The sequence below is a fragment of the Arvicanthis niloticus genome, chromosome 7, assembly GCF_011762505.2.
Source record: "Arvicanthis niloticus isolate mArvNil1 chromosome 7, mArvNil1.pat.X, whole genome shotgun sequence".
In the NCBI taxonomy this organism is placed as follows: Eukaryota; Metazoa; Chordata; class Mammalia; order Rodentia; family Muridae; genus Arvicanthis; species Arvicanthis niloticus.
In genome coordinates this window covers 75,756,901-75,783,159 of record NC_047664.1, presented here as the reverse complement: position 1 = coordinate 75,783,159, position 26,259 = coordinate 75,756,901, and the positions used below count along the sequence as shown (strand labels likewise).

The 26,259-nt window shown below is 38.8% G+C and overlaps 1 protein-coding gene across 1 annotated transcript in view; it reads left to right on the top strand.

Annotated features, from left to right (window-relative positions):
• The window catches only part of Chic2 (cysteine rich hydrophobic domain 2), a 36,415-nt gene extending 23,144 nt beyond the window's left edge, over positions 1 to 13,271 (top strand). Inside the window, exons 4-6 of the mRNA XM_034509019.2 lie at positions 7,100 to 7,156; positions 7,319 to 7,378; positions 11,933 to 13,271. Of these exons, the coding sequence (XP_034364910.1) occupies positions 7,100 to 7,156; positions 7,319 to 7,378; positions 11,933 to 11,983 (168 nt within the window). The 3' untranslated portion in view covers positions 11,984 to 13,271. The remainder of the gene's footprint in view (positions 1 to 7,099; positions 7,157 to 7,318; positions 7,379 to 11,932) is intronic.
• The last annotated feature ends 12,988 nt before the right edge of the window (positions 13,272 to 26,259 follow it).

Below are 26,259 nucleotides of genomic sequence, written 5' to 3'. Positions count from 1 at the left end.
TGGGTCCTCTCCCATTAGCTTCTACCTGGAGTGGTGATAGCAACCTACAGATATTTTATTTTTGAGACAATTTTTGCTTTATGTTGGTTGGTTTTATGTCAACTTGACACAAACTAGAGTCATTTGGGAAGTGGGACCCAACTGAGGATATCTCTATAAGATTTGCCTGTTGGCAAGTCTGTAAGGGCATTTTCTTTATTGGTGATTGATATGGGAGGGTCCAGGTCACTTACCAGTGGTAATTATACATGGTTTCTAGTGAAGTCCCCTTTTATCCCCAATTCTGTCTTTTTAAAAATCTTAAAAAACAAAACAAACCTTGGGGATTTACTCACACAGAGGTGAGTATGGGCTGGAGAGATGGCTCAGCCATTAAAAGCACTTGTGCTCTTCCAAAGGACTTGACTTCAGTTCAGTTCCCACCACCCATTAGGGGAGCCGGTGTAACTCTAGTCCTAGGGGAACCAATGACTCTGGTTTCTTCAGATACCTGCACTCCACATGCACATACCCAGATACAGATACATGCATCCACACACAATTAAAAATAATAAAAATCATCTCAAAGAGAAAGCAGAGATCGCGAGTGCCGTGGAACGTTGCTGCACTGCAAGAGAAAAGAGGGAGACCAGAGTGAAGGAAGTGGTGCTCTGTGTCTCATTCTGGGTGTGGATCTGGGGTGTCTGCTCTTTCCTTATTCTGGGTGTGGATCTGGGGTGTCTGCTCTTTCCTTACTGTCTCCTCAACTGAAAACACGAGGAAAACAGTAGTTTTAAAAATCTTACTTGAGATTTTTTTTGAAGTCTTGAATTTATAACTCCAGAAAATTGCTCTCATAAAAGACTTCTTATATCTGAACAGTATAGTTACTATTTCTTCATTTTAAAGGAAGTGGCTCTTACATAAATTAATGTATTCATGTGGGTAGTACTGATGTTTTGTGATAGGGTTTTATGTTAGAGCCCAGGCTGGCCTAGGCCTTCAGTTCTGGAATTTTTAGTACTCATTACCACGTCCAGTTTGATCATCTGTTTTTAATTAAATAAAAATATTGCATATGTTTAATAGCATTATTGGGATCTTACAGCACTTTACTGATTGAACCGTTTTCCTACCTCTCAGGTTCAAATTCGTCTGAAAGGTGCAGTAACACCACTGAATCTTAAAACTCAACATTTACAATTTTAACATGTGTCTCAGCATGGTATGGTTGATGTGGTAGCTTATAGAAAGATGTGGGCTCTCTGTTGTGTTTTGCTGGCTGATAACTAGTACATTTTTACTATCAGATAGTGTATTTTCAGTCCTAGGATGGCCATATGTTTTTTATACATTTCTATTCTCCTTCTGAAGTTCTATCTTCATTCATTTTTCTCTTCTATTTTTTACTATATTAATCATACTTTTAGTTTGAGTTGGTTATTTAAGGCAGACAACCTGGTTAGTAGCTTACTTAGGTAACTTGCATGTAATAGTTGACATTTCTGTTAGGATAGCTTCAGAAACATATCCTTTACATATTCATAGTTCTGGCCTATGGTGGAAAAGACTTGAGGTTGGCAGCTCTAGAATATAACCTTGGTTTCAGATCACAGCACCACTGTGTTCTACTGTAGCTTGTCCTAAAAGATTGCATTTGTGTATGTAAAATGGAAGTCATTCAAACTGCCTAATAGTCCTGTTGGGAGGGAAGCACCTAGCGTGGTCGGGCTCTGAGTGACAGGCCACACGCTTGTTGCTATCATTCTTGTTTCTCCTGTTGTTTATTGCAGTCAGTCAGTCAGTCAGTCAGTCAGCCAGCCAGCAGGTGCCCTCTAGTTTGTCGGTCTTTCCTCACTATCAGTTAGTTCTGAGACAAAACAAAACCTAGAACTCCTTAATGGCATTTTTATCTTAATGAAACTTATTTGACTTAGGAAGTTTTTCTAATTTTCTGCTGTTACTGAAATTAAATTTTAGTTTAAAAAAATCTTACCAAGGAATTTTTTTTCAAATATTATTTTCAAATACCAATTTTCTTACAGTTTTGTGCAGCATTTGATATATGTGTTCATGTGCCATTTTCTGGAAAAAGTTCAAAACTTTGATTATTCATAAAGTACCAGTGTACTTAAACAATTAAGATTCGCTTGCTAACCTGATGAAATGTCATGCAGCTGTGCATCACTGAGCGTTCCTGCTGGGCACATGTCTTTAGTTGTTGGGGTTTCCCACACTCCAGATGCTGGTCAAGGCTGCCCTACTTACTGTGGATACACTATTTGAAAGTCAGTGTTCATGTATAGATTTTTTAGAGGAGTTTTTACAGATGGGAAAGAATCTCCTTTGAGGAATCAGTTCATACTTTTGTTTACCTTGGCAAATTTCAGGGTTTGTCTGTGTAATTATACCGAGATAACACTTTTGGATTTTCAGCTCATCACTGGAATGTGGGATTTAACATTAATCCAGAACAAACGGAAGTGAATCACTTGACTCTTTAAGTTGAAATAATTCACTCCAGGTTATATACAGTCTCCTTCGGAAAGCCTCAAAACCATTGTTGTCTCATTTATTTCTACAGTTTCCATTTGTATAAATGCATAAGCACAGATCTTTATTTGAAAAACATGTAAGGGTTAAAAATAAAACCACAAATGCTTTAGAGGTACTATTCTAATTAAATCTTAATTGATGAATTCAATTAATTCAAACTTAGCAGTTTGAATTTCAAAATGTTTTAAATAATTACTCGAACATTTGAAATTTGCCTTGACATTGTTTAATACAATGAACAAATCTAGTTCAAATAAATTTCAATTGCAGGTTTAAGTTGTTGGACTTTTGTAAATGGTTGTAAAAATTTGAAAAACCATTTTTTAAAATAAAACAACTGATTGTGAGTGTGTCTAACTAACTCTGTGTCTTGGAAAACTTATGTTTAGTGGATCAGAATGTGAACTTATATATGGCAGTAATACTTTATTCCTTAGGAAGGTAGAGTGTTTAGGGACAATTACAAAAAGGACTTACAGTAAATCAAAATTTAATTTTGAAGAAATTTTAATTTTCTATCTTAGTAGTTAGGTTTTTTTTGTGGTTTATGTTTTACTATTTTAGGCTTTAAATTACTTCTGATTCTTCTTTAGATGTTAAAACTGTATGCCATATTTACTATTGTTAATTAATCATCTTAGCCATTTTATGAATTCTGATCTTTTCATTTTCTTTGTAATTTTTATGCTCTGACTGGTTCTATCAAAAATCGGTACCAAAGGCAACAAAAATAAAGCCAAATGCTTAGCTTAAGTCTACATGGCCTGTTCAGTAATTGAAATATTTTTGAATTTTAATCACTCTTGTATAGCCAAACAATTATATTAGAACTAGCTAACAGTGAGAAAAATATAACTAAAGATGATTGCTCTGATGAGGAAGGTTGATGGGGTCTAGATGCTTGGAGCTGGCCTTCTCAGTCAGGTCACTGCATGAGAGCATCTTGCAGACTTGTTTTGCTTACATGGTGTAAGCTGGTGGTCTTGGTCCTTTTAACTCAAGACTCCATGTGATAAAAGTAGGGTTCTTGTTGGCAGCCTAAGCAAAAAGGACTGGGGATTCATGGTAAAGAACTACTAACCTGTCTTTCTACCCCAGGGTGTGAGGACTGAAAAGGATTAAGGCCACCGTAGGGAACTTGTACTGCAGCCTGCCTGCACTGCCCTTTCTCCTGTTCTTTCAGCTAAACAGAAGATTTTTTAGTTCCCATGGCTATCAAGCTGGTGTTTTTCTCAAGCACTATGTTCTTATAAGAAAGCTAATATGACTTATTTTTAGAAGATGGCTTAGAAGGATAATGTTTTGTTGGTATTTTATTTTTTTATGATTTGTATATTTTTTCTGATCCATATTAACTTAAAATATTTTGAATTTACAAAGCAGTATAATCACTTAAAACTAAATGACAAGTATTTATATGATTAGATTTGCTGGTCTAGTTAATAGATAACAGGTTTGGCTGTGTTGAATTTTATATTTCATTAGAATAGCTATCTGACAACCCTGTGGACATAAACTCTTAACTTTTATTTCTAGATGACTGTAATTAAAATGTGCTTTCTTCTTACTGAAGTTTTAAAAGCTTTGAAATAGCTTTCATAATGCTGAAATGTCATATTTTCCCCACTATCTGCCAAATTGGTATTGTACTTCATCCTGAAAATATATTTTGATTTTGTGAACTAAAAATAATTGCTTAGTATGAAACATTCTCTGTGGTTAAACCTTTTTTCTTCCATTTAATTTAATCTTTTGTTGTTACTAACAAATAATTTGTGGCAATTTCTTTTTTACTTTTTAAAAAATCATTACTAGAATCACTCTGCTTGTCACCTTCGTGTGCTAGAACTGTTGTACTCAGATCAGGGGTCCTTTCTGGCTTTGTGTGTTCTCACCTGCTCCTCACTGTAAGTCACGGACATGTCAAGTGCAGTGATGGATTGAACTGCACGTGCAGCGGCCGTCGGCACCTGTCAGGCAGGCAGGAGAGAAGTCTCACAGAAGCGCTCATTCACAGCTTCGCGGCACACTTAGGCAGTCTACAAGTGTTGAAGATTTACATGATCATACAGAATAAGGCATAACATGTTGTTTGCTTTAGAATTGGTATTGTTGTTGGTTACAATTATTTATATCCAACCGTATCATTAAATTCCTGATTAGAGCCAAAGAATAAATTCAAAGTTCCTACAAAAATATTTTAAAATTTCAGATTCATACTTTGTAATTATATTTTGCACAAACATTGGTACAATAGTTGATATAAGTAAAAGTTAATATTTTTAAATTGGTAAATGCCATGTGTGCGTGTATATGTATGTATGTAAGTATGGTAATGGGATGTTCTCAACTCTATAGCATCACTTAAATTTCTGATAACTTGATGGTGTGGTAAAAAGCCATTCAGAGTAATAAATATTTGCAGAATGTAGTTAATTTTTTAGGAACTATTTTTGTATAATTTTAATATTAAACAACAGACTTCAAAAGCTACTTCTTCCTATCCTATTTCTTGAACTTCCCACATCCCCTTTTAAACCATCAGTAAAAGTAAAACCTCAAATTGTATAGTAATCTTAATCTATTATTAAAGGATCCTAGGAAGGAAGATTACAAGGTGGATTCAGGTTTTGAAATGGTTTTACCATTGGTTTAGCAGCGGGTGGGCAGGCAGATGCCTGCTCATAGGAGAACCTATTGCCATTTTTCACCATTGATAGAGTAGCCTTTCAGAGTCAATGAGCTCTGTCAATGTGAGCTTGTCAAGGCTACAACTTCATAGACCTGAGAGGCGGTTTGAGAGGTCAGCCCTTTTCAGGTTCCCTGTGATGCAAATGAACCTTAATGCTTAAACAACTATTGGAATTTTTATGTCTGCTCCTTGTTCTTTTTTCTTCACAAAGTCATTGACGAGACATTCAGTGCTTTTTAAATTGGAAGTTGCATTGTGCTAAAGACCTAGTACAGATTTACGGAGGGCTGAAAGCAGTTAGATCATGTTCTTTTCATGGTGCGATTAGAATCAAATCGATTTCCCTACAGCCTTCAGCATTCAGATGGCAATTTTAACAAAGCTTGGGGGCTAGACAAGGGACACAACGACTGAACTGAATGTTAATTACACTCTGCAGCCTTATTTTCTTTTGATTTGGGGCTGACTGGCAACTAAATTAACAAAAAGTGTGACCATAACTGCTGCCCTATTTTCATTTAAAAGGAGAGCTGCCTCTAAAAGGCTATCTTACAAAGAAACAAGTGAGGGCCGCTGATCATTGCTAACAAGGGCACTTTTTCTTCAAAATTCTTGCCAAAAAGACTGTTCGAAAAACTGTAATAAATTAGTCATTGACATATTATTGTCAGAAAGTAGTTGATTCTCTTATTTTTGTGACATAAAATTGGAAAATATAAGCACTCGTGGTAATTTGTTGGTAGCTATGAATTATAATTGGCACGGCATCTCTGTGACTTCAGTGTCTATAGCTGTTCAGCATGCTGAAGCATATGTAATGTTGGAACTGGACTAAGTAGAGTGCTTAAATAAATCCTAATGTTTTTATGTAACAGTCTGCAAAACCAGCTTGTTCCTACCAGTTTTTCACCTCACACATTCTTGGTTGGCATGCAAGTTTTTATGTGATTCTCAGTACTTATTTACTTACCTATTTACTTACTTATTTATTTATAATATACAAATATATAATATATTATTATTTACTTATTTACATTCAAAAATCAGTGCCATCTCTTCCTTCCAGCCACAGCTGTATCATGGTGCAGTTGCTCACATGGCAGTGCTGTCACTTACACACCTGCAGAGTGTTAGTCTCATCCTGTTAGTCACCTGGCTCCACATATTAGCTCCTTATTCTCACTTCTAAGCAAGAGTTGTCCAGACACGCTGTGTAGTCTACATTGCAGCAACCTAGGGAAGTCAGTTGCTCAGCTGATTTTTGAAACAGCACTATTGGATTAAGAATTGGATTTTACTCTCAGATACTACTTTTATGTTGCTTTTAATAAAAACTTGGCTCTGTTTGAAAACTACACTGACCAGCACACTGCTTTTCTTGTCTAGTCCTAAAATCAGTTTGGTTCTGTAGCTTGCTTCCTCCTTTATTAACCTCTGATTACTAGTTTTTAAAGACTTACCCTGAAGGCCATTTGGTTTTTGTTAGCTAATATTTAAATTATTATTGTTTTAAAATAGAGATTAAGAAATGTTCATTACTATTTAAATACTGCAAAATGTTTCCTAAAGAAGTGGGGGTTTAAGTTTAAATTTGGCAAATGACATTTGCTTTTAAGGCTAATAGTTTTAAATCAGAAGCTAGTAAGTGCAAAATACTTTAAAAATATTTGATATATATTTAAAAGAAAATTCATGTTTATTCACAAACAGCCGTTTGTGATGTGGTTGCTACTTAGCGCTAGACCATGGAGAGTACAGACCACTCCTGCCTTGTCCTGGGTTTACACTTCTTCCTTTTCACACGAAAAGCAGCTGCAAAACAGCTTTTCTAAAACCAGTCAAGAGTAAACTCTCCCCTCATTTGTCTTCCAGACACGAAGATCGATTGAGAAGTTATTAGAATGGGAAAACAATAGGTTATACCACAAGGTGAGTCCTGTGGGGAGCAGCTTCGTACTGTTGGGTCTGAATTGCACAGTATGGAAACAGATGCTTTTGTTGGACTGAAAATATGAAAAGTGGACGAATGGGCGAGCCTTGTGCCCAAGAAAATGGAGCTCATTTCTCTTCTTTTGCCATCCTCACGTCTAGCTGTGCTTGCACTGGAGACTGAGCAAAAGGAAATGTGAAACGAACAACATGATGGAATATGTAAGTTAAAGGGCTGTTTTGTGAGTTTCTCTATTAAATGATCATTTATTTTGTTTCTGATCTTATTCTTTCCATGATTATTAATCAGCAAAGGTGTCAGGAGCTTAATCTCCCCAGTGCAAGGATTTTCTACGGTTCACAGATGCCTGGGTTTCATGTGCAGGACTGATTTATAAAGTTATGAATGACTTGAAAACAAGGCTTCACTGTGTTCTGAAAAATAATAAATTAATTGCCAAGATAAAATGGCCTGAACATGTGTTGATGGAGTGTGAAATTTTAGATGCTGTATAAAGAATAACCACAACCTTGGTTACGCAGCACGTCAGATATGGCGTTTTATATAATGCTAATGAGTTTCCAAGTATGGAAGAGAACCTTTCAGCCAAGCTGCTGGAGCCTGAGGCGCCTTTATAGACTGGCTGTCTGTGTTCCTCGAGGCTGTAGTGGGTTTTCCAAAGTGTTACTCGAGCATTGCTTTGTACAGTTACCTTAAATGTAAACAGATGTTGGCCAACCCGTCTTGTCCTTTAAAAGATGGCTAATTTTGCCTACACATACTTACATGTATATACACACAATTATTCTAGAAATTTAATTTATTAATGCCCTGACTTATTTGAATAATTGTTCTTATTTTGAAACAGAATAGTATAAGAAATTATGAGTTTATTAATTCTCTCTTGAGCTTGAGTATTTAAGAAAGGAGTTAATTGTTTAAACTAAAACCAGTCTTTGTGAAAGCCTGCTGTTATATTTTTGAGGAATTTTCTCTGTTCTTTGAAAATAACTCACACTCTCTCTTTCTCTCTCTCTCTCTCTCTCTCTCTCTCTCTCTCTCTCTCTCTCTCTCTCTGTGTGTGTGTGTGTGTGTGTGTGTGTGTGTGTGTGTATGTATGTAAAAGATTGATTTTAAAAGTGTTTAAATAGTTGGAAATGATAATAAACTATTTTCTGGTTCTTTCATTATCAAGTAGCCAAATCTTTCTCCTCTTGAACATTAGAGATATTTTATGCATTTTCTCAGCAACCTCCTCAGCTTGTTCACAAACTAAGTAATTTAGGTTTTACTTATATGACATCACATTAATTTTTTGAGATTGAGAAAGACACATGCTGCTTCTTTATAACCATAAAAAGGGAATAGCTGAGCGACTCCTGTTAGCTTGACCTGGCAGGTGCTGTCATCTCACCATTGATGGTAAGAGGTCTGTTACCTATTGAGAGAACAGCAGTAGCTATTCGGGACATTTCAGGGGTTTCATGAAATAATAATTTGCTATTATGCATTCATAAATCAAAATACCAAGCTTAAATGTGAAGCTTTAATTACTTTTTGATGTTTCTAAATTTACTTTGGAAAGGGGGGAAAAAAAAGCTAATCCCAAACTGGATATAGTCCAATGGTAGAGCATGTGCCTACCACACAAGGGGTTGGATCTCTTGAATTGGGAAAAGAAAAATCTAAATTCTGTGATTTCCAAGTGGAGCTGTATGAAAAATGTTCATTCATACAGTATATGCACTGGTCTTTCTTTTATCTTTAAGAAATTCTTTCATTACAATTAAATTAGTAGCTCTTTAAAACATTCTGAACTGTTTGTGAAGATTTTTAATTTGCCTTGAATTTTTATATAATTAAGCACTTTTAAATGAATTTTATTTCACAAAATCATAGATAGTATACAAAAAGTAATTTTTTCTTTCTCCTTTTTTTTTTCTTCTGAGTCAGTGTCTCACTTTGTAGCCCTGGCTGCCCAGGAACTTGCTCTGTAGACCAGGTTAGCCTTGAACTCACAGAGATTCTCCTGCCTCTGCCTCCCAAATATGGGATTAAAGGTGTGCGCCATCATGCCTGGCTTAAAATTGATTTTAAAGTGATTTTTAAAAAGATATTAGAATATATTTGTGGTACTTGAAAATGGGGATAAAGAAAGCTTGCCAAGCCCTTGAGAGCATCGGAACATCATAATCACACAGAGGCTAGTGAGAAGAAAATGCCTCCTCAGTCAGTTATGGGAACTTTTCTACTGTGCATACACTTTTGCCTGTAGCTTATACAACTTTTTTGTTAAAGCACTTCCTCTTGATTATATTTTGACTGTTAGAAATAATCTACAAAAAATACCTATGAAAAACTATTATTTTTGTTGTTGTTTGGGTATGAAGTACTTGTGGGGTGTGTGAACAAAATCTTATTTCAGGAGACTGTTCTTAAAAAATGAAGGCAAACTCAGATAGATTCAAAAATAGCCACGCTGGACTGGAGAATTGGCTCCTCAGTTAAGAGCACTTGTTACATTTACAGAAAACCCAGGTTCAATTATCAGCAGCTCCATGTCAATGCATAACTATCTGTAACTTCAGCCCAGGTGATCTGACATTCTTTTCTAACCCCTTAGGGCACCAGGGATACGTGTGTGTGTGTGTGTGTGTGTGTGTGTGTGTGTGTGTGTGTCTGTGTCTGTGTCTGTGTCTGTGTCTGTGTCTGTGTCTGTCTCCGTCTGTCTGTCCATGTGTCCATGGTGTCCATGCCGGCAAAACACAAATGCACATAAAATAATAAAATAAAAAATAGTCACTGTTTTACATTTTTTAAAATTTATACTGTAAAATGGTATGCTCACCCCTGGAGCCTGAAATTTAAAAACACTGCAGTAGAAGATGTGTTTGATTACCAGAGTATTAATTCAGTATGAACTCGCAAGTCATTTAAATATTGCGTCATTAACTTTTAGAGCTACAAAGCACCTTTCATCTGGTCCAATCTGTTTATAGGTGAAGACCATGAGAAACAGGGAAAAACAAAGAACACAAAGAAAGAAGCAGGGTGGAGGAAAAAGTACTTTCAGAAAAGATGTATTTTTATTTTATGTGTATGAGTGTGTGTCTATGCACCAGATTCACACCTGGCGCCATTGAAAGTCTAAAGAGGGCATTGGGTATGCTGGGACTGGAGTTAAGAGTTGTGAGCTACCATGTGGGTGCTGGGAGCCTAACCCAGGTCCTCTGTAAGAGCAGTCAGTGCTCTCAACTACTAAGCTTTCTTTCCAACCCTGAGAACAATGTTAAACATCAGTTTTCCTTATACTTGTACAGTTTCAAATATGCATACGATGATGTGTTTGTCGCCCTTCTCCCTGTTTCTCTCTTCCACTCCCAACTCCTCTGGAACCTTCTTCCCAGCACAGCTTCCTCCTGTTCATGGTTACTTATCATTCCTTTGTTTTTAAAAATAACCTGCTGGGTTTAATCAGGGTTGCTGGCTTGTGCATTGGTAAAGGATTATTTACTAGATCCTGGGCAACTTAGCAGTGCCTCCATGACTCTCCCTCTCCCAGTAGCTATGTATGAATTAATTGCCAGTAACTCCTCGGTAAGGGGTGAGGCTGTGTGATCCCTTTTCCACATGTGCCCTGGAATCTTGACCTGTAAAATCTAGTGCAGGTAACTTGTGTGAATTCCAGTGTGCAGTGAGCATGGTATCCAGAAGACAGGGCTTTTACACTCTTCTCTCCCCCTCTTCCTTAGCGTTAGCCAGGCCTTTGTTGTGGGTTGAGTAATAGATACTGCTTAGGGCTGAGCTCTCCACAGGCACTCACTCTCAGTGAGAACTGTTTGCTAGGACACCAGTGAGCATCTTCCAAGTAAATCATAGGCCGGGAAAGTGGCACTGCTGACACCTAAGGTTTCCTGTAGGGAAACTAGAGAAGGAAAGGTGTTTTAAATCAAAAATGGAAGTATTCGTTCCTGAGGCAAATTAACAGGACAGTAGAAAGTGAATGTTCCTGACCCAAGAGGTTAGCTAAGCACGTGATCAGATCCACGCTTGTAAAGACAGTGTTTGTGAGAAAAATGAGTCTCCAACTTCAGAAATTATTCACGTCAAATAAAATTTTAACAATAAAAATGTTTTATCTGTTTGTCAAAGGGATTGGGGGTGGGGTGAGACTCTATACCCCTGACTGTCCTGGAGCTGGTTATGCAGATCAAACTGGCCTCAAACTCAAAGAAATGCCTGCCTGCCCCTCTGCCCCTCTGCCCCTCTGCCCCTCTGCCCCTCTGCCCCTCTGCCCCTCTGCCCCTCTGCCCCTCTGCCCCTCTGCCCCTCTGCCCCTCTGCCTCCAGAAATCATTGGTGAGGTTCTGGGTTATCAGATAAATGTCTGTTTTAATAATGATAAAATCAGGGTGGATGTGCTGCACATGGGGAAGCAAACAACTTGATCTACATAGAGGCTACAGGCTAGCCAGGGCCACATAGTGATCTGTCATTGACATCTCCATAGTATATAGTGTATCTGTCTGGTCTGTATGCACTCCTCTGTTACCATCTTGTCCCTGCCCTGCTCCCACTGCAGCCTCCCTTCTTTTCCCAGGGGCTCCCTCTAGTCTTAGGTCATTTTTTGTTTGTTTGTTTGATTGGTTGGTTGATTTAAGAACATGACTGGTGTGCTCACCCTTTCCAAGGGATTTGGCTGTGCCACTGATGTTTTAAGGTTAAAAAAAAAATCTGTTTTAAGTTGTTTAATACCTTTTTCTTCTCCTTTTACAGGTCATCCTCATAGAATTTTTACCAAAGACACCGATTTTTCGACCAGATTAGCATTTGCTTTATTTATAGAGACTTTCCAAGTGTGTTGTCTTTCCAATGGTGCCTTGCTTGGTGCTCTCCTGCTGGTGAAATGATGCTGGTTCTACAGAGTCGGGTGGTGTTTTTGTTTGTTTTGTTTTTTAAATAACCGCATGTTCTATGTGTGCATATTTGTCAAACTTTGCAAGTTATTTCATACAGATGTTTAATACTTAAGTTATTGTGCTCTTTTCTGTTATATATTCTGATTTTCAAGGATTACTTTTTGTATTCTCAAAAAAATACATTCGAACTTAGCATAAAAATGGCCAGCCTTTGTTATTTTGTCAACAAGGTTCACATAATAGTCCTTTACTAGTCAATTCCTTAACATAGAAAAACATATTATTATCTGTTATGACATGCTCATGTACTTTTTTTTTTCTTCCCTTTAGAATTTGCCACACTAGTTATTAGAAAACTATAAGTTTTCTCATATATTCTTTTGGGCCCTGAGCTGACCTTTCCCAGGAACCTCATGGTTCCCGATGCTTTGTCTCAGTAGATACAACTTAGCCTTATGAAGAACTAGCAGTGGTTTTGAAAATGCCTTGGTGATTTCTCTAGAGTAGACACATCCCAGAGGCTGTGCGTGCACCTACGGTTGCGAGAGTCAGGCTGCTCAGTCTCCCGAGCTCAGTGCACAGGGCAGTGAGCAGGCTGTGCTCCAGTTATTGTCGACTGCTCAGCACATCTTACCCACAGAAGTAGAGAGTTGTCCCTTTTAAAGTTAAAAGTAAAACAGAGGTCCCAGTCTAACATAATTGTAGAATGGGTGTGCTTCTGAATAGTTTGGAAAGAAAACAAAGTTCTAGAATTAAAAAATCACCTGAGATTTAATACCCCACTGGTATATAGTTATGTATGTAGAGATAGTCACTAAGAAACGGAGGCCACATCTAATACTATTTCAGTCTCCCATTTACTCTCATCTAGCTATGTACTTTTTTGATTGAAAATTGGATATTTAAGTTCAGATCAGGTTAGCTTGTTGCTTTTAAATATACACTTACATGTATTTTTTTTTTTTTCTGTTTGGTTGTACATATCTCCACACTATAGATTTCTGGATGACCTATGTGTAGACTTTGTTTTTTATAAGCCTAAAATTATACACATTTTAATGTGTGTCAAGAACTTGTTCCATACAGTTGTGGTATAGAGCAATAATGTGAATAATGTTTGAAATTATATAAACTATGCTTAATAATTTGTAAAAATAATTGGTACTCCCCCTTGTATTAAACCTTTTAAATACCAATTTTGTTAATTTATATACCTATTTTTAAAAAAAATATTGCTTTGTACTTCTCTGAAGTACTGTGCACACACACACACGCACACTGAGAGCACACACACTGAGCGTGCACACACACACACACACACTGAGAGCACACACACTTTAATAGCTAAATGCCAATATCTCATATCCTATTTGGGACTTTAGGAATTGTCTTTAAAACTGACTTAAGGCAGTCCCCTGTCTGTGCCCACCCCCCCCCAACTTCTTCCCCCACCACAGGAACCTAGCAGCTTGAATCCATAGAAAACTTTCTTGTGAAGCACTCACTGTATAAAGGATTTTAATGGTTTCACACCTTTATTTAACATTTGTCTAGCCAGGGTAGGTATGTCCTGCCACCATAATTAGTGCAGTTCAAAGTAATGTGGTTCCAAAATGCAGTATCCTCTGTGTTTCAGTGTGGAATGATTGTATAGTCACACAGTGCTGAATTAGCCTCAGGCTTCAGAAAGAGCATAAATCCAGGATGACTACACAGACTATGCAAGTGTTCTGTATACAGCTGTCACTCTGTACAATGCCACAGCCGTGGGCTTGAGAGGAGATGGACCTAGTTAGAGGCCATTTTCCTCTTACTGTTGGCCAATTATAGTTTCAAAATTGTAAGAATATTTTCACAATATAAAGTATAGGGCTTTAAAAACTTTTGTAACTGTAATTAAAAATGTCTTCAGTGCTGAAAAAATTTCTTAGAAATGTGCATCCCCACACTTCACAAACACACAGAGAAAACCTAGGGTGCGTTGTATGTGCATTACCATACACCAGTCATGCTCCGAGCATTTAGAATTCTAGTTAATAGCTTACAGCGTTATCACTTCTTAAATCATGAATCTAAGTGCCCATGTACTGGAAAGTACATGTCCGAGGCGCACTTGTCACAGTGAACCTTGTTACATGTCCAAGGAAATATTTAAAATGTTCCTTAGCTTCTGTTTTCTGATTTTAGGTTTATAAGTTATGAACCATAGGTAGTTTTTAGATTGGCCAAAAAAATGGCCAGAAATTCAAATGTTTATTTATAAGCTAATAAATTACCTATGATCTTTTTTTTCTTTTCTTTTTTTTTTTTTTTTTTTTTGGTATCTCACTGGCTTTTTACAGGTAGTCACTATTACTGCATATACTCTTTTCTCAGACAATGTATTTTATAAACTATTTTGCACACAACTGTGGATATTTGGATTAAAATAGCTATTTCAGAGTCCAGTAGCAATGGAAAAACGGATGTGATGTTTTTAGCTTTGAGGTAACTTTGCCCTTCCCTCATGAAGGCTTCACTGTTTCTATTCAAATTACCAGCATATCTATACCAACACTCTTTAATGGCTAGATTCCAGTCATTTAGAATATAAACCATGTAATTTTATCTTAAAATCCACAAAATAAATTTAACAAAACCTTGAATAGTAGTAAATAATAATTTTCATTAATTATTAGCATAGTTTTCTAAGTCATGTTTCTATGACTTAGAAAACATGAAAACATGTTTTAAAACTTTTAAAACATGAAAAGTTTCTAAACACTTTTCAGTCAGTTGGAACCAAAGCTTTCCCTATGGTTGTTTTCGTGGTCGTCATGGAGTGTATCTGATTGTTTCCTTGTAGACACAAGCTAGCCACCTAGGCTTTGGAGAGCTTCCGCTTCAGTCACAGTGTGTAAGATGCTCAGTGGTGAGATATGCAGTTGGGCCTCTATCTGCATGAGTTCAGTTACACTGGGTTATATGTGGCTCTGTACATAATCAGACCCTTTGACTTTCCATGGTATTTGGATTCACAGTTGACCCTGTGAAGGTCAGCTGCATACCTGATACTTCAGTGTACAGATTTGCTATTGACAGTACACCAGCATCCAGGCGTGGCCCTTCTGTCCTCATAAAGCTTGTGGTGCTGGGTGTGTTTCTAAGGCCTGGTTGGTGATCTGTAGCACTGTGTTACTGAACTATATTCTCAAGCACTGCTGCCCTCTTGGTGATCTAGAATTTCCACCTAGACCTGGGAATAGTTGAGAATAGCCTTTTATCTTCATTCCTGAAAACACTGAAAATGTTAATTCTTTTTTACTCTTGTTCTGTTCTCAGATAGCATCTTACTGTGTAACCCAGGCTAGCCCTTACCTCTCAGTCCCCTTTTCTACCCTACCAGGTACTGAGATCACAGGTTTGTGCCAGGCTGATATTTCCATTATTCTGATAGCACTGGAAGCAGATTTCAAGATGCTGATCTTGTTTTTGTGTTCTGTTTTGTTTTGAAATGGGCTCTCATATAGTTCAGGGTGGCCTGAAACCTGTTTTGCAACTGAGGATTATAGCTATTAGCCATGACGCCAGCAATATGCCCATCTTGATTTCAGGACATTTCTGATGTCTTACAAGGTCATCAAATTATTTGGCTTCTTTATTTTTACTTTCTTTGCCAGAACAGGACAGTGCTATGACTACCTCATGGTGTTATCTTTGTTCAGCTCTTTGCTTATTTTTTTTTCTTTTTATTAAGTTTTGTTTGTGAGTACTTACCTAGACATTCAATGGTAATGATTTGGATGTACTTAACAGTGTTGGCATACTATTGTTAAAATGTGTTAAAATTAGAAGTGGGATACTTCCCATATGTACTTAAAATGATTTTTGTGTTTAAAGATTGGGAAAGTATTGGCTATAATATTGAAAGAAAATTGTACATGATCCTTTAAAATGTAGGTGCATCTGAGATACACAGACTGTGTTCTCCCTTTCCATTCTTAAACACAATGTTCTTAATTTGAGAGTTAACTGTTTTGTTTTTTTTTTTTCCTGTTTTTGAAAAATAACGTCTTCTTAGCTTTGTATCTCAATATTTTAATGAACTGAACACCAAGTATTTTGGTTTTGTTGAATTAGCTATCTTTTTCTCTGTTACTGCTGTGTAAAGAAACAGTATCAACCAACCTCCACCAGAAGACTTTCTCCCCCAGGCCTGGGAGACCAGCACTCTGGAGGTTGTGGCTAGTTGGTATGTGTGAGGCTAGACAGTCTCACAGCAGCACGGGAGAGCCGAGTGCTGGAGAGGCATGAGTTGCTTCCTCCTGGTTCTTAGTTTAGTAAAACGTGTCCAGTTTTTTCTCTTGAAGTAACAGACTTAAAAGTCTAGAAGAAAAAGCTGGGTATGGTGGTGCATGCCTTTTAATGCCATAGCTCAGCAGGCAGAAGCAGGAAATTGTGATTTGGAGGCCAGCTTGGTCTACCTAATGAGCTCTATCCAAGCCAGCCAAGGCTCTAGAGTGAGAACCTGTCTTTTGGTTCTTACTACCCCCATTAAAAAAAATCTAGAAGACACTAAATTGATAGGATCATTCCCTCCATTGAAGAGTTGATTTAACTAGGTAATAATATTGCTGTGAATAGAGTCTTCTTAAAAAGAACTTGCCTTCTCTCACATTATCAAACCCTTTTCATTCTGTTTCTTTTCATTTGCTGAAACTCACAGTGTTATGGCTTCTCAGAAGAGCTAACCATTGCCAGGCATGATGACAAATATCTAGAGTCCCAGCATTGAGTAGGTTGACTTAGGCAGGAGGTTAAGGAGTTCCAGACCATCCTCATCCACATAGTGGGGTCTATCTCAAACACAAAACAAAAAACTCTAGAAGACAAGATGCTAAAATCCCCCTTCCCACCAGTGCAGAGAAGTTACTGCACTGTTAACCTGGGCTAACTTACAAGGTTGGCCAGGAGTGCACAGAGCCTTTTGCGTTCTTTCATACAGTCTTATAACAAGAGTTATTTGAAATTACACTGATGCAGGTGGAGCTTCCCTCCGCTGTTGATGGCATTTGAGAGCGTAGCAGGAGGCCATCTTGGAAACAGAATACTTCTTTTTATTGTTTTTTTTTTTTTTTTAATGTGGTAATTTACACAAAAACAAAAACAAAAAACAAAAAAACCCTTCTAGTAGATTGTAGGGAACTCTTTCTAGATGTTTAACTGAGCATTAGATAGTTTTCAGAACTCCTGCTGAGCGGGCAGTTCTTCGGAGTAGAGCAGAGCGGCCCTTCCTGCTTGAGCATTTGGCTGACTCCAGCTGCCAAGTCGACAAAGTACAAAGGTGCATTTCAAACGCATGTAGATCTTCCTGACAAAGCCATTGCAAATAAACATGGTCTGTTTTTCTTCTGAAACTTTCTTTTTGATTAGTTAAGGCTTTGATCCATAATTAAGAAGTCATGTTAGATGGGTTATGTTGCTGGATTGTAGTTATGGTGGCATGGTTTGTGATCTCTTATAGGTTATAGTAAAATGTATAAAAATTTTAATAAAATTAAACATCATAAACTACAAACTTTTCTTATAAAATTAACTCTTCAAATCGGATGTGGGAATGCACACCTGTCATGCCCACATTTGGAAGGCTAAGCCATGAGGATTTCAAGTTCAAAGCTAGCCCGGGCTTGGCTACAAAGCGAGTTCTGGACTAAATAATAAGACTAAATAACTAAATAACAAGACTCATGCGAACAGAAATCTAGTATGAACTGGAGAATTATAAATTTATGCTGTGTTGGTTTGCTTGCTTTGACTGGTCATCTGAAGGTTTTGTTTGTTTTTTTCTGAGACAGGCTCACTCTGTCGTCCAAACTGGCCACAAACTCATGCTCTTCCCTCCTCAGCCTCCTAAGTTAGGGGGTTGTGAACATGTACTGCCATGCCTGGTGTAAGGGTGCTGTTTTTAGCAGAATCACTTTAGCATGTGGTTTCAACAGGCAATGCTCTGGCCAGATTAAACTAAAGCACAGCGTTTATCCATGCAGAACTTACATAGTAGATGAAGTAAAACGATGCGTTCATCCAAATCATTTCAAAGGAAGCTCATGGTCTGAGCAGGTATATGGTCATGTCATGACTGAGTGGATTCTACATCCATGCATACACCCATAGTGGACAGCACTCTCACAGATGTCTGGGAATAACATAGGTTGACATCCATGTGAATTTGAGTTCAGGACTTGGCGTGGTGAGCTTGAAAGTTTTGCAGTATATGTTTGTGAACTTTCCACTTAGTGGTGAGACAGTTGACTAGCATGCTTGAGGCCCTGGCTTCTGCTATGAAAGGAAGGAAAAAATGGAACAGTATCATTTGTATCTTACCCCTTGCTGCAGAGGTCTCTGAGCTGTCCTTACATTGTTAGTTACCCTGTTTGGGCTCTCAGGTTTTTAAGTGAAGTCAACAATAAGTCCAGCCACTACCCCTGTAAGCACACAGTTAGCAGTGCCTGTATGTTACATTGTGCCAAGTGACTTAGCACACAGGGTTTGTTCCATGTGACCCAGATCCCAGTACATATACATACCTACATTCGATGCAAAAGCAACTTTTCACCTCAAAGGGAGTAAGTTTCCTCTGTAGCCAGATGTAAGCAACCATGGCTTGCAAAGTGTGTGTTTTAATATGGAAGCTGTCTCATCATTTTACAAGTAACAAAACAAAGTCATCAAACACATTGGTGGAAATACCAGGTAGGTGGAATACAGCAGTCAGCTGTGGGTCTCAGATGCTGTCTGATGACATTTTTAGCCTTTTAATTGGTGGAAGCCAGTGGTATGTTAGTTAGTACACTTGAAAGGTCCTACCTGTTATAAGGGTGTGAGATGGCCACTGAGTGGCTAATGATATAGGGAGCCCAAGAGAAATTGTAATTAGTCTCTGACACCCCCCCCCCCCCCCCAATATATAGTCAGTTAACAGCCATAAGAAAGTCAGTCTGCGTTTTCAGCTGCACAGGTTTGTGTAGACACAGGGTAAGCCACATAGAGGTGTGGTTCAGACAGAAATACTCATCTCCATTTACTTCAAGAGTTTGTAGTATGCACTGAAGATGTTTTTATCTCCAGTGCCTGAATTGTTTTACTTAAGATACAAAATGAAAATGCTACATGAAACATTTTAAGAGAGAATTTTTGGTTTGTTTTGCTGAATCATCTATATTAGAGAGGTTTTTGGGGTCTGTTTTTTTTTTTTTTAATTGATACTTATTTTCTGAATTTCTGTTCTTTTTACTGTTTTCATCCTAACAAAAGTAAGAGCATTCTCAGAACTGTATTCCACTTTTTTTTTTCCACAAATGGAGACTGCAGCAAAATGCCATTGCTGCCTGCAGTGTGGTTAGTGTCTTAGAACCCACTGCAGAAAGCTTAAGATAGCCCAACCTTTGTACCTACAGTCTTAGGTATTGTTAAATAGCCATTCAGTTTTCTTCACATTGTGTGTGAGATGAATATTTCTTAAGACTTTTTGTTTGCTCTCCCAAAGAAATCAACCGAGGAAAAAAACCCAAAAAACAAAACAAACAAAAAACACCCTGTAACTCATGTGAAGCATGCAGGGTGTGGTAATTTCAGTTTGCAAAGCGCTGAGATACAATGTTGCTGAGCCAAAAGCACACGATAGATTTAATGTAGCCAATTGTGGACTTTTGAAAAAAAGAGTAACTGTTCCCTGTGAGTTAATTTTGGATTTTTTCAAAATCTCTCTTTTAGGCTTTGTGCTGGATTCTTCCAGACAAATGCGTCTTCCATGTGGGCCAGTGTTCTGCTAAATGCTCTCCGTTCTCCTTTTGCAATCAAGACTATGTTGCTAAGGAGATTTCGCTTTTATTGGTGCCATTGATTTGTGTTAATACGTTTTGAATACCTCTTGGTATTCTTCAGTAGACAAGGCCAAAAGAAAAACTTCCCCGAGTCCCCCAATTTACATGACAAACGGAGCGGTGGTGTAATGAAGCCGATCTAAAGTGGGCAGTTGAAAGGGACCCAAAGAAGGGCACTCAAGTGAGAAATGAAGAAATGCACCAGTGCAGTCTGGGCTGCCTTCAGGCCAGCTGCAGGAACTGGCTCCCGCCAGAGGTAGAGTGCGGGAGCACCTCCCTCTGCAAAGACCACCCACTTTTGGAGCCCAGACTGACACACCATAGATTACCTCACCATACAGGACCACTTAAAATTGAGCAAGGCTCCCAAGCAGGCAAGAGATGGTTCTCAGTCCTTTGAGTCCTGAGCTTGCATAGACCAGGCCTCCTTCATGCACCTTTTGACCTTAAGTGGCTAATGAAGTCCTCATGAGTGAATTCTGGTCCTCAGGACCTACATACTCAAATCACCTTGGAAAAAAGACTTTAGCTGATGTTTGGTTTAGTCTTATATTCCTTTGTATCCCACCCCAGATACCAAAACCCTTTCATGACTACAGCAGTCAGGAGCTCTGTGGGGAGGTGACTCCGGGCTGGTGAATCACAGTGCATGAAAGTCCAGAGGACTTCCGTGGGACACATGTTTACACAGACTTGTTCAAACCTGTTAAGATGTTAACACAAATCCTGTGTTAACCATACCTGTGTAACTAGAGGAATGTTTAGGTTTGTAGCTCAGTTGGTAAGAGTGCTTGCCTAGGATGCACTAGGCCCTGAGCTCAATTTTCAGCACCATACAAATGATGTTTGTAATCCCCGCACAGGGCAGGTGGAGACAGGAGGACCAGAAGTTCAAGGTATTACACAACTGTATTGTGTGTTCAAGGCCAGCCTGCGATTCATGAGACCAACGTCAAAAGTAATGGAAACAACGTGAAAAAAAATTGCTATAGCCATTGATCACGAAGGAAGCGCTTCAAGTGTTTTCTGAGTTATTTGGAGATAAAAATTCTAATAGTTTGTTAATTTAGCAAAAGAAAGGCATAAATTATTGGTTCTTTAATCACAAGTAATCTGACAAGATAATTAGAGGTATCCTGTTGTCACTGGGAAATAGAAATTCCTTTCTTCACCATGTCTTTTTAGCGCATTTTCCTACATCCAAGATGCTTGTTGACCACTACCTAAAATCTAACTTTCTAGACAAAATTGGACGAGTTTTGTCGATTGTCAAAAAATACTGTGGTTTAGCCTCTTCCCCTTGTAATATTTTACATTGACTTTGTTTTCTAACATGGTAGTTCTGGTAATATCTGCCAATGGTTTGTATAGTTACAGGACCATTCTTCTGTTGCATAAAGCTAAAATGGAGGCTGGGGAATGTAGCTCAGTATTCTTGCTTACCAAGTACAGGGCCTTGGGTTCAGTCCTCAGCACTGCATAAAACAGGCACGATGGTACCCGGAGCACTCCGGAAGTGGAGATAGGACGACCACAAGCTCAGCGTCATCCTTGGCTGCACGGGGCTCAGAGTCAAAGCTAAAGTTAAGGATTCTAAGGATGAAATGACAGCTAAGGATTATAGGTGAACCTTAAGATGATGAGGATATGTGTGTTAAAAACATTAAAAAATTACTGACATTTTACTTTAAAATTATACTGAAAGAGTCTAGCCTGCACAGGGAGACATCTGTCTCCAGGATCATGAAATATGAATGGCATGGGCTTCACGTGCACAGCAAATGAAACAAACCCACTCACTTCACAGAGATGTGTCGAGTCTAACAGACAGATTCCAAGGGTTTTCGAGCTCTGCAAAGCCAGCTTTTCCATCTTTCTGTGTGCAACATACTCCTGATAATTCTTCTGGGTAGAGGCTGCCCCCAGGGATCAAGCCTAAGCTTTATGCTTGCTGACTAAGCAAGTTCTCCACCACTGAGCTGTATACCCTGATCCTGTTGGGTGAAAATTTTCTGAACTAAACTAAGAATAAGAAATCTACCACTCTGTCTTGATTGTCTTGCAAGGTTTTTTTTTTTTTTTTTTTTTTTTTTTTCTGTGTCTGTTTGCCATATGTCACTATAGCAGATACCCTAAGAAAAGAATTATTTGGCACAGAGTTGGAAGGCTCCAGTCTACAATGGGTTGGCTCCATTGTATCTATGGTGAGAAAATACATGCTGGGAGAGAGTACATGGTGGAGCAGAGCCACTTGCTTATGGCTGGAAAAAAAAAAAGAAGAAGAAGAAACCAGAGCCCCATGGTCCTCTGTAAGTGATGCCCTCAGTGACTGGAAAATCCCTCTCACTGCTTCAAAGTCTGCTGTCTTCTACCTCTCAGGATAGTACCACTCTGGGAACATGCCCACATGTGGGCCTTTGTGGGATGCTCAGGAGACCAAAGATAGCATTCCCTTATACAGGGCAAGGATGAGGTAGACCATCAGAAAGCACAAATGATCACTTTTGTCAGAACGGTCAATAATTAGCACCCTGAAAAGCATTATCTTTTTGCCCAGTTCTGTCAGCATCTTTAGCCATAGTCCTCATTTTTAAAAAGTGAGGACTGGAGAGATGGCTCTACAGTTAAGAGCACTGACTGCCCTTTCAGAGGTCCAGAGTTTAATTCCCAGCGACCACATGGTGGCTCACAACCATCTGTAATGGGATCCAGTGCCCTCTTCTGGTGTGTCTGAAGAGAGCAACAGTATACTCAAATACATAAAAAAAATTTTAAGTGTCAGATAGTTGAGTGGGTAAAGGTACCTGCCATCAAGCCTGACACCCCACAATTCTATTCACAGAATGCACAGAGGAACGAGGACCACCCTTGAAGGCTGTCACACCAGTGCAGTATAGCATCTACTCATGTGCCCTTGTGATACACACAGAACTACATTTTAAATAGCTGGTGGTAGTTGTTTGTGCCTAGAGCTTGGGAGGAAGGAGGAAGAAGGCCACAGCTAGACATTGTCATGGGCTACATGACAAGACATCACTTCAGCCAAGAAAAAGGAAAGGGGGGAAAGACGACGCCCAGCTAGGAAGTGTTTATTCACTCATGTTTGCTCTTGAATGCTCATGCTTATCACATCTACCCCATGAGAACTTAAAGGAGGAGGAAGGACAGCGCGTATATTTTTCTTAGGTATGATAATTTTTTCTCTCCCATTCTGACCTAGTTAGACCCAGAACTGGGTCAGGCTGTCAGTTGTTAGCGATTGTACCAGGCCTAAAACCAGGAATCTGACTAGGTCACACACACGGGTCCTAGAGGTATCTGTGGTACTTACCGTATGGAGAATCTCCTTTTCCTCAAATGGAACGATAAAAATAACAAAAACTCTCTCTTGGAGTGCATGCAGAGCCTTGGGTCAGTGAGATGGCTTATTGGGTAGGGTGCTTAGTACCTGGTGACCTGAGTTGGTCCCTAGAACCTCATAAAGGTAGTAGGAGAGAACTGACTCTACAAAGTTGGCGAGAGTGAGTGGTCCAATCCCCATACAACCTTAAAACAACAAAAACAGTTTACAGCCTTGCCAGTTTTGGTGTCGCATGGTGGTAGGTTATGCTGGGAAGGCAGAGACAGGAGGATTGCAAGTCTGAGGTCAGCCTGAGCCATATCTTTTCTTTGGGGACTACAAGATGGCTGGGTGGGTGAAGATAGTTGCCTCAGAAGCTTAACAGTGAGTTTGATCTCCAGAAGTAGAGGTGGAAGAGAACTATGTTTCTAATTTCCTTATGTGCAGGGAGGTATATGCCTTCACGTATTTTATAATTTAAGTTACATTGATTTGTGTGTATATATGAGCATAGCAGTGAAGGCCAGAAATCAGAGGATCACTTCCTTCATCCACCATGTGAACCCCAGGGACCAAACTCTGGTTGTCAGGCTGGTGGCAAGCACCTTTACCTGCTTATCCATTTTTTTGTTTTTCCCTGCTGGCCCCTTTTCTTTTTTCTCTTCTCTTCCTTCCTTCCTTCCTTCCTTACTTTTTTTTTTTTTTTTTTTTTTTTTTTTTTCTCATTCATTCATTTATAAAGAAGCCTTATACAGTTGGCTGAAAGGCCATTTTATCCCAGGAACAACCTGAGGTAGAGTAGCTTTTCCCTCTGAAGACTGCTTGGCTCTGTGAGTGGTGAGATCAGCCCTCTGTACAGCCCTATCAGCTGTGACTTAGAGATTTAATTAATTCTTGCTCGTGGTGTGAAAACATTCCGAATGGCTGGCAACCTACCAGACCCAGAGTTAAACATTCCGCAGTCCAACTAGAGGCTGGGTAACCAGCTTCACATCAGATTAAACACATTCTTTTCACTATGAATAGCTTGGAACCAAAAAACAAAACAAAACACCCCCCCCCCCAAAAAAAAACCATGAGTTCATTATTTAAAAAATGCAAAGGGTGTTTTGTTTTCCAAATTGAAATTGTGTTTTCTTGCTCTTGTTCTGATGGTAGGTGTCAAGTGTATCTTCTTTGGAGATGCTGAGACCGAAGGAAAAGACACAGGAGAGAGACTGGGGATTAACAAAAATGATGAAAGGGACACCTACAACATTGGGCACAATGCAGCTGAAGGATGAACATTCATGAATCTTGTACCAAAAATTTACATTTCATTAACATTTTAAATGACAAAGACAGATCCACAGATACTGGTGTGTGTGTATGTGTGTGTGTGTGTGTGTGTGTGTGTGTGTGTGTGTTTGCTCATTGAGTTTCCCAAGTGAGTAATGTGGTATTAACTATGTCCTTTGTTTCTTTACCTTATTGAATTTGCTTTTTATTTTACAGTATAAGCTAACTGAAACATTAATTCCAGTGAACCACACTAGTGATATATGCACATGAACTCCCATGAGACATCCCATGTGTAAGGACTTGGTAGTAATGAAGGGTATTGTGAGCATTGTCACTCAGGCAGGTACTAGACTGGCACTCTACAGACTTGCCCTCTGGTTTTGTATCCACATGGATAGAAATGAAATATTCTGAGAACAGCATCAGTATCATGTGGAACACTGGATATTCACACTCACTGGGTATTGTGCTGGAATTATTCTGTTCTACCTTGTAATTCTCAAGCTATTTGAGGAAGTTCTGTGAAAGTACAAAGAGCCCTTGAGAGTGTCGTGGAGTGGCATAGTGACTGAGTAAGGGAAGGGTCTCAAGTGTTGGAAGAATGGACACTAACCCATAGGGAGCCACTTGTGTAGTAGGCTGCCATTTGAAGGTAATTGATAAATACATACAGTCCTGTTAAATCTTTACTTTCCTTTGAAAATTCGAAATTCAAGAAGCCACCTGCATTGTCCTCAAATTCTTATCCCTCAAGCTGCAATAGAATAGCCCAGTGGGCTCTTAACACAATGGCTCTCCCTGACACCCCCCCCCCCCCCAATTTCAAAGTCTTTCCACAACATTTTCCAAACAGGGTCAAGTCTGTCAGAGCAATACCCCACTTCTAGTACCAATTTATGTCTTAGTTTGGGTATCTATTGTTATGATAAAATACCACAACCTATGCAGCTTGGGTATGAAAGGGTTCATTTGGCTTGAATATTCAGGGTCACAGTCCATTGAACAAAGCAGGAACTCAGGGCAGGAACCTGGAGGCAGAAACTGATGCAAAAGTCATTGGGAAGTGCTGCTGACTGGATTATTCCCCATGGCTTGCACAGCTTGCTTTCTTGTAGCACCCAGGACCATCCACCATGAGCTGGGCCCTTGATATCAGCAACCAAAGCATTGCACCATAGTTTTGTACATAGGACAACCTGGGGTCATTTCCTTAAGTTTCCCTCTTCTGAGATTACCCTAGCTTTTTATCAAGTTAATATATAAATGTAGCCAGTACCGTATACTATAAAATCAGCGTTGTAAAGACCTTTATGGCTATGGGTTTTTTTGTTTTGTTTTTAGTAAGTTAATTTTTTGATATTGTAGGATGGCTGGACTCTGGGAAGTCCTCTTGCCACTATGTTCCAGCACACGGTTGTCCCTGTGCCTTTGCATGCCTCATGAATAGGTGATGTGAACAGTGTCTTGCTTATTCCCTTTGTTTTCCCTATTGGTGGATTTTGTAGTATGTCCACGAAGACTCATTTCTCATCAGGATCGAATCAAGGTCACAATTGAAATTCAAATGGGTTTTAATTAGTCAAATAGAAAATGACCTGGAGTAAAGGAGCTGCCCAGAAAGAAACCTGTTTTCTTGAATAGAATGTTGTAGCAGAATTTTCCCTGTCCAATTCATTTAAATATTAATACAACAAGAAACCT